At 24.9% G+C, this 8,774-nt stretch overlaps 1 protein-coding gene across 2 annotated transcripts in view; it reads left to right on the forward strand.

The window, feature by feature from the left end:
* LOC111625911 (transmembrane protein 131-like) overlaps positions 1–3,349 on the forward strand; it is a 52,546-nt gene extending 49,197 nt beyond the window's left edge. The window contains exon 15 of one of the 2 annotated variants that reach the window (XM_023369174.1): positions 2,839–3,349. In XM_023369174.1, coding sequence (XP_023224942.1) covers positions 2,839–3,036 — 198 coding nt within the window. In that variant the 3' untranslated portion in view covers positions 3,037–3,349. The remainder of the gene's footprint in view (positions 1–2,838) is intronic. The other variant, XM_023369175.1, reaches the window with a different exon arrangement.
* The last annotated feature ends 5,425 nt before the right edge of the window (positions 3,350–8,774 follow it).

Genomic DNA, 8,774 nt, shown 5'->3' on the forward strand with positions numbered 1-8,774 from the left:
AATTTGTTTTCTGATTGGCTCCCTCGTCTGTTTCTAAGCGAAAAACGATTCCTTTTCGAGTCACGAGAAAGATCCGCCTTGAAGAATCTACTTGACACCATCCGTTATTCTGGCTGCAAAATGTTGATGGAACTTTGAAACTTGCGCTCATATTTTCCACCATTGTTGTCTAGTCTGTGACGTTTTTGAAATTTAACGACAGGACGCGATGTCGTTTTTCGTCATTAATCTTTCCTCTTTTCCAAATTTCTATGTTCTAATTATGTGCATATGAACGACTTTTCAAAGGTCCATCTCTACTGGAGGTCGTTTGTTTACAATTATTAATTAATCATTTAAAATTATTACGTTCTGTTTACATCAATAAAGTTTTTTTTTCTCTCGTCGCGATTTCATATGACTAACACAACTAATTCGAACTTTGATTGGTTTTTAACAATAGACGATTTTTTCTTCTAGTTTCATTTTAATAAATTTCTAATAATAATTATTTAATTTCAATTCATTTTTTGGGTCCTCACACAATATAACAGGTCACTGTTTATACAAAATCAACATGTAAAAACTTCCAGTTATTAATTTTTAAATAATACCAATATATTTAGAAATATATTAATTGTTTATTATTTTAATTGTCTTAAAATAAAAATGTTATCTATCTACTTTTGTCTTACTATATAATAATCCTATCTTTTGATTGTACCACTGTAAGAAAATGTCTCTACTTTGTGTGCGTGTGTGTCATAAGTCATTTCTGATTATGATAGAATCCATTTAATTTTAACCAAAGAACTCCTTTTAATTTTCTTTTGTTTGTTTAATCTAAATATTTTTAAAGTTAAAATAAAATAAAAGCAAACTTATATTGCTAAATTTTAAATAAACTTTAGTCATATGAATTGTATAAAAATTTCTAGGTCATATCTTTTAAATTATTAACCAAAAGTTGTAGTCTGAAAAATGATTAAATATTTTTAATAGCAAATTTTTTTACAAATGTAAGTTAGGATTATGAAAATTGGCTGTTATGAATTTTTTCTTGAAACCCAGTACACACATGCATGGACAGATAGATGGAGGCTGTATTAATCTACAGCTTGTTTATCTACTTATTCACAAATTGTTTTTATCTGTTATCAAAATAAAGTGGACCTGGAGACAAAAATATCAGAAACAGATAGGATCTCATTCAACTAATTTTTAAAACAAGGGGGAAGTATTAAATGCTCTATAATGAAGCATTTCAATACTTAGTCCTTTAATAATTAATTGTGCATCTTTAGATAGGAATATTTGTGACCTATCTATGACTTGTACTCAATTTGACCTTCCAACTGAAAAGTTTGGGCACCACTGTATATACAAAGTCTAAAAACATTAGAGCTTAACAACAGCATGTACAACATGCTGCAATACTAAATATGTCACAGAATCAGGAAATTTTAAAATATAGATGCATACACAAATCATACACAAATGGCTTGTAAAAAAAATAACAATTTTTCTGTAGCTATGTCTTAATCTTGGTCCAGTAAAGCACTAGGTACTTGTGTAAGTGAAATAGAATATATTCCATAAACACTATAGTAATTAAACTGTTTTATCATTTATTATTATTGTGTCAGTAATATCTATGGTATGCTTGATGTTTGAAAAGCATCTGTTATTGAGACAACTTAGTATTGGCAATGTGGCTGATGTAGCATTTAGTGGAATGATTGTTTTTATCAGATGTAAGTTAAATGGCAATTATCTTACTAAGAAGGTTATACATAGACGCCACAATAATTAATGGCACAGGGTTGAGAGCCAAATGTTTAGTTCTTATTCACTGTAGAAAATTATCATATGCTAAAATTGACATTTCACTTCTATTGGGTTGTTTGGAAAGTAATTTCATTTTTTTTTTCTGTGGAAAAAAAACACAATATTTTTATAATAAATAAATATTTTGTTGAATTATTTATGAACCATTTTGGTCAAATATTTGTTGTCATCGTTTCTGGTAGTAGAATGATTTCACATTCATAAAAGTTTTGATCGTTGCTTACAAAAAACTGATCCAAGTGATTTTTGACATTGTCATTTCAAGTAAATGTCTTACAGTTAAAAAAAATTTGTATAGACTGGAACAAGTAATAATATGAGTGTGCTCGATCTGGCGAATATTGTTGGTGTGATAGCACGTCCCATCTAAGTTATAACAGTTTCTGACCAGTTCCCAAACTTGTGTGAAATTTGACATTATCGTGGTAAAACACTACACCTGTTTTGATCAATTCTGGCTGCCTTTTCTGTTTAATGATATTTACTCAATTTGTTTACTAGATGGCAGTACACTTTTGAATCAATTGTTAAATTGTATGGTAAAAGCTCCAAAAAAAATTCCCTTAAAATTCCACCAAAGAGAGCATCTCTCTTTAAGAACATGTGGAACCCATATATGTGGATTTCCAGAAATATAACACAAGTAAATGAAAAATCCTTTATATGCTGCAGATATAATTATGTCTTTAAAGGTGTTCTAATAAGTTTAGACAAGAGAGAAACTATTGGATTAATTTGTAATTGCAATTTAAAATCAACAGATAACATGCATCCACTTTCAGATTGATTTGCTCATGGGTTATTTACATGAAATTATGGTAATTTTGTGTGTTAATACTATTTTAAGAAATTATTTTAAAGGAAAATAGAGTTTATAACCTTAAAGATTAATGTAGAATTTGTTTTGGGATTATAACTATTACCAAGTTACTTTTTTTTTTACAAATTCTAAATATCTATGACCTTGCTTAATAAAATTAAAATTAGTAAAATGATTTGTGATTTTTTTAGAATTCATCACAATTGAACAATGAAAATGGATTTGACCCCTTTCATGCGCTAAGCAGTTTGTGGAATCCCAATCTGCCAACAACTGAAACTACTCCAGGCTCTGATGTATGGTCTTTCAGTCTGTTTTCACAGCCACCAACTACTGAAACTGGATCATCTGAAAATATATTGAACCAGGAAGAACAAACCAAAAGTTAATTTTATTGGCAATAATGTATTCCTTATATACAAGTTTTGACAATAAAGTTCTGTGACTCTTATATTTGATAAATTCAGTTGATATAATAAAACATCTTTCTCATAATAATTCACTCAAAAAGAATTTTTGACTACATAGCAATATCAAAACTTATATTCAGTTTTACTTACAGAATTGTAAATATTAATTGGCACTAAACCAGACAATTGTCATAATTAATCAGAATATTATTTTGCTATAGCAAAATAATATTCTGATTAATTATGACAATTACTATTTCTACAGTTACTATTACGACAATTACAAAAACTATTTTAAATATTGAATATCCAAAATTGCCAATTAATATATAATAAACATCCCAAAGCTGGTGCATTAATACTAAACCACCAGCTTTGGGATGTTTATTATATATTAATTGGCAATTTTGGATATTCAATATTTAAAATAGTTTGAAATTTTCTTGATAAAAGATTCTTGTTATCTGTCTTCAATATGTTAAATAAGTTAAATCTGTTTTTATTATTTTATATTTAACAATGATTATAAAATCTTTTTGAATGTTCTTCAAAATTTACTGTATATTCTTGGACTCATAAATCATTGAATTATAATTTTTAATGTATTGAGTTTGAATTTTAAGTGAGAAACTAAGGTAATAAAAATTTCAAATTTTCATTCAGCATATAAATTTTGATGTTTTCAGTTTGAAAAAAAAATGTTTTGGTACATGCAAATATTTGTATTTTTAAATTATAAAAAAATATATATTTATAAATTTCAGTTTAACATTAAAAAATATCATCCTTGTTAAAAAGGTGTTTTGGTAAAAAATTTATATAAAATTTACTTTGTGCATTAATGTTAAAATTATAAAAAAAATAGCAATAAAAGATACTGAGTAGTTTATGAACCAAGAATATATTTAACATGAAATTATAATAGATAATTATTTTATCAGATTTGTCTCAGAATTTTATCATCATGCTTGTATATTGAACGAATAAATCTCTATGGATATATATTAAAAATAGACAATATTTCTATATAAATTCAATTTTAATAAATTTAATGGCCTTTTTATAAAGCAATTTAGAAGTCATCCATTTATATAATTTCTCTTTATGTGCATATATCTAGTATATATAGTTTGTACCAACTGTATATACCTTTACAATACTATACTTGAGCCTTGTTGCTATATCTAAATAAATGTTAAGCAAATTGTTAATAAAATATTCTAAAATACTAGTAATGTTAACTTTATGTCAATTGTTAATATTTATTGTGTGTTTATAAACTTCTACTTAAAAGTTGCTTCCATTTTTCTCGCGAATTTATTGAATTTTGCTTAGATAAAAATAAAGAAAAATGTTATATGTATATGTTGTATGGAGCTTTCAAAAATTTAAAGCTTATATTTATAAAGCTATGTACATATATTTCTGAAATGAAAATTAGTTTATTTACAGATTTTATTTTTGTGGCTGAGTTTATATATATATATATCTGTAATTTGTTCTTAATATTTTATAAGTATTGTTTGTTGTTATTTTTTTAGTAAATGTATTGTCATATTTTTCAGAAATTATCTTTTACACTTACTCTTCAAATGTGCTTTGTTCCTATTTTAAAATATTTCATGTAACAAAAATATTGAGTTGTTACTAATAATTCAACACTATTAATTGGATGACTTCTTTTTTGCTAACAATATTTTATTATGACTATTTTCATTGACTTATTTTAAAATTAATTCAAAGTTATTTTATAATAAGACATTTTAAAAAACAATTTTCCTATTAGAGACAATTTTTTAAATAGCAATGCAAATTTTTTAAAAAAAAAACTTTATGCAGCTTCATGTATGTTCTCCAGCTTCATTTCAAAATAAACAGAATTTGTTTTAATATAATCAGGTTTTAGAAGATACTGATTACTCTAAGCTAAGTTTTGTAATTATTTTGATTTTTTTTAAATAAAAAAGCACATACAGATATTTATGGGTTCAGAAAGAATAATAATAAAGTTTTTATTCTTAAGTAACTTTTTCAGATATAATTTTTATAGTAAAGTTGGAACTATTTAAGAAGCCATGTAAAGTTTTTTTTTTCCTTTAAATAGTGTTTCTTTATCAAGTGTTTTTCTTGATACTAAAGTTTAAAAGATAATTTTGAGAGAATATTTTTTATCTAAAATTAATTCAAATTATAATGATATAATTTTGTATAAGATTACTCTCTTAGCTTCAAATAATCTTAAAGCAATACCACTGTAAGTAAAGTTGCTATTCTATTTTTATTTGGCAAAAATTTATCAGTAATGTATATTATAGTATTTCATATTTCTTTTTATTGAAATTGATAAATGTTAATGATCTTATTTGACTTTATTGTTGGCCTTTAAACTTAACAAATATTACTATTTAAGATCATATCATCAACTGGGACTTATATGTACATGCCAAAAATAAAATGTACTTTAATCACTTATTGCACAGGCAGTGAGAAACTGCAAGAACAAATATGCACCGGATACTTCTCAATCCATATAATTGTGTTATATATTAAATTTGTTCTACATTAAAAAAGACTACAATATTCTTGTAAACATGATCTAATTATGGAAAGTTATATTGCTAATTGATATTCTAATATCAGGCAAAAAATATGCCCACAATTTTTGGCTTGAAGATTCAGCTCAAATAAAGAGATTCTCCCATGCAATGTGTGTATATGTGTGTTTTTTTTAACTTATATCTTTAATACATTTTTCATTAAATTGGAGCTTCACTATACAGTTTTCATATACTTTTAATTCAATAATATTTAATTAAAATGCATAAAATAAAGCAGTATTTTTGCTATGTTTTCTATAAAATTCGTATAAGAATTATTTTTCCTTCTATTTGGAAATGCATATGTCACATTCTCCCATGCAATGTGTGTATATGTGTGTTTTTTTTAACTTATATCTTTAATACATTTTTCATTAAATTGGAGCTTCACTATACAGTTTTCATATACTTTTAATTCAATAATATTTAATTAAAATGCATAAAATAAAGCAGTATTTTTGCTATGTTTTCTATAAAATTCGTATAAGAATTATTTTTCCTTCTATTTGGAAATGCATATGTCACATTGTAAGTGAATCTGAAAATTTTTTCTATATTTTATATAGAAATATAGGTGTTTAACTCTTACATAAATTCATTAAAAAATTAAATTTATTGTATTTTTGCCTATTAATAGCCTATTAATAGCATAAACATTAACAGTAATTTGGTAAGTCAAAATTTTCTTAAATATATATTTGCTCTATTATGAATGATTTATAAAAAAAAAAACACATACATCTAAATTTCCCAAATTTTTGGGTTTAGAGATTAGAATTTTACCTTATTTTCCATAAACTTAGATAAAACCATCCTTAGAATATACTATTAAATCATCTACAGTATAATAATTATAAAAAACATTAATCATTCAATTTAAGTAAAAATTAAGAAAAACATTTTTAAAAGTGGTAAATACATAATTCTGAACTATTAATAAAATATATTTGTGTGCAAAATCATATATATATCAGTAAATTGGTTTTTGATATCTGTTGTGATAAAACGTAATGCAAAAATTTAAAAAGAAATTTATTTGATTAACAGCTTATTTAGACTGTTCATTTCTAAGTTTCAAAAAGAAGGTCATTGCCTGTGTGTCAGTAGGCTATATACATAGTCTTTTATCTTTCAGACAACTTACTCTTTTATTCATAACCTCAATATCCATAAATGGCTTTTTGTGCACCAAATTTGCATTCTTTTGCATTTTCAGACAATGAACAAAACTTTTAATATATCATCATGCAGTGGCACTTTCTACAGCTTTGATGAAAATCAAAGCTGTAGAACATCAAAATCATTTGTTAAAATTAACCCATGATTTCAAAATTTTAAATTAATGTGTTTATGCATTGTAACATATTCACTGTAAAGAAGCAAAAATTTTCTACCTTAGATTTTATAATTTTACTTTTCAGTTTCTTTGGAAGTGGAACTTCTTTTATAATGTGCAACTTTTGCTTGATTTTCATTCACAACTTAGGATGTATGCTGTACTTAAGTTGGATTTCTGTTGTAACAGTGAGCAAACTTATGCTTAGCATTATGACAAATTGCAACTTTTCAGATCATTGTAGCAACCCCTAAATTTTTTAAACACCAAATTTGGCCTAAATTATTTTTATTTTCATATGAAAATGGAAGATTCAAAATGTGCTTGTTCAACTTTCCAAAACTTAAAAATAAGGATTATCATATTAAGCTAAACTATAAGAAACATACTGGAGTATGTAATATGTTTATAGTTTGAAATATGAAATTGTAATATGTTTATAGTCCAAAAATACAATTATAATTTTTTATGAATCTCATAAAAAATAAAATTTTCATTTCTTGAGATTACATATACAGTAATGATTTTTAGTGGATTTGAAAAAGAACATTGCTCAAAGCTGGATGTCTGACTACCCTACTTCAGATATGTAAATTATATTAACCAAAGGAGAAGTGTTGATATTACATATTTCAAAACCAATAACTAATAAGTTCTATAAAATTCTTTTCTGGTTTACTTGATTTTAATGAACCAATATTTTTTGAAAAGGTTCATATTCTGTTACCTTTTTTTAATGCATTTATACAATTAAATTTTGAATAAAGTAATTAGAGTAAGTTCTTTTGTCAGATAGGTGAATATTTACATTTAAGCTATAGATATTTTAATATTAAGTATTTATCATGAATTCTATTTCGTTTATTATAAACGGTAGATGATAGAGTTTATTGGTGCAAGGGCCATTTAGGCAAAGTTGCACTATTTTATTTGAAACAAAGCTGAGTAAACTTTACTCTAGAAATGAAGGCAATTTTAATTTAAACAGCCTAATCTTCACTTGTTATACAACTTTAGGTTTTAATAAAATTCAATAAAAATAAATTGTAAGAAATTGACATTTTATGAAGTTTTAACATTCTAACTCATTGATTTTATCTGATATTGTCAGATTATTTTAAAATGTTGTAATAATAAGAAGGATCTTATTCGAGAGGAAAGATTTTGTATTCTTTCCTTGAATAAATCCAATCTCCTTTATTGAAAACGTAGCAATACATTTATATTTGGACTTGATGCAATTTATTTGTTGTTTCATATAAGACTTGTTAAGGAGTGTTTGTGTGTATTTTGTAAACTTGCCAGTTGTCAAAACAGACTAAACCATTTTTCGCCAAGTTGTAGGCAGGATATGCAGATATGATTACAGAGTACAAATAAACAGTTAAATAGTCAATTATTTTCAGCTACTTAGTGAAGTATTAGTAAAAGCACCCTATAAATTTCATATCACATACGAATTTGATGTAGATAACTGAATCAAATCAAATTTTCTGTTACCTGAATGAGTGGGGGATATTAGATTATGATGAAACTCAAATTAGTTTGATTAATACATTTGTAAATCATGATTTAACTGTGTATATTAAATATTTTCTAGGAATACCTAAAATAAGAAATTATCTATTATTTTTGTACATATAATTAGTATTTAAGATTAAATAAATATTAATTAACAACACTTATTTTTATCTTTAAAACAAATAATTTAAACATTAGAAATTAAACTTTAGAAATGAAATACAAATATCTGAGAATTTTATATTTTACTTTAAAAATGGCTT

The sequence above is a fragment of the Centruroides sculpturatus genome, unplaced genomic scaffold (genome assembly GCF_000671375.1).
Source record: "Centruroides sculpturatus isolate CEXI.00-Female unplaced genomic scaffold, Cexi_2.0 scaffold452, whole genome shotgun sequence".
Classification (NCBI taxonomy): Eukaryota; Metazoa; Arthropoda; class Arachnida; order Scorpiones; family Buthidae; genus Centruroides; species Centruroides sculpturatus.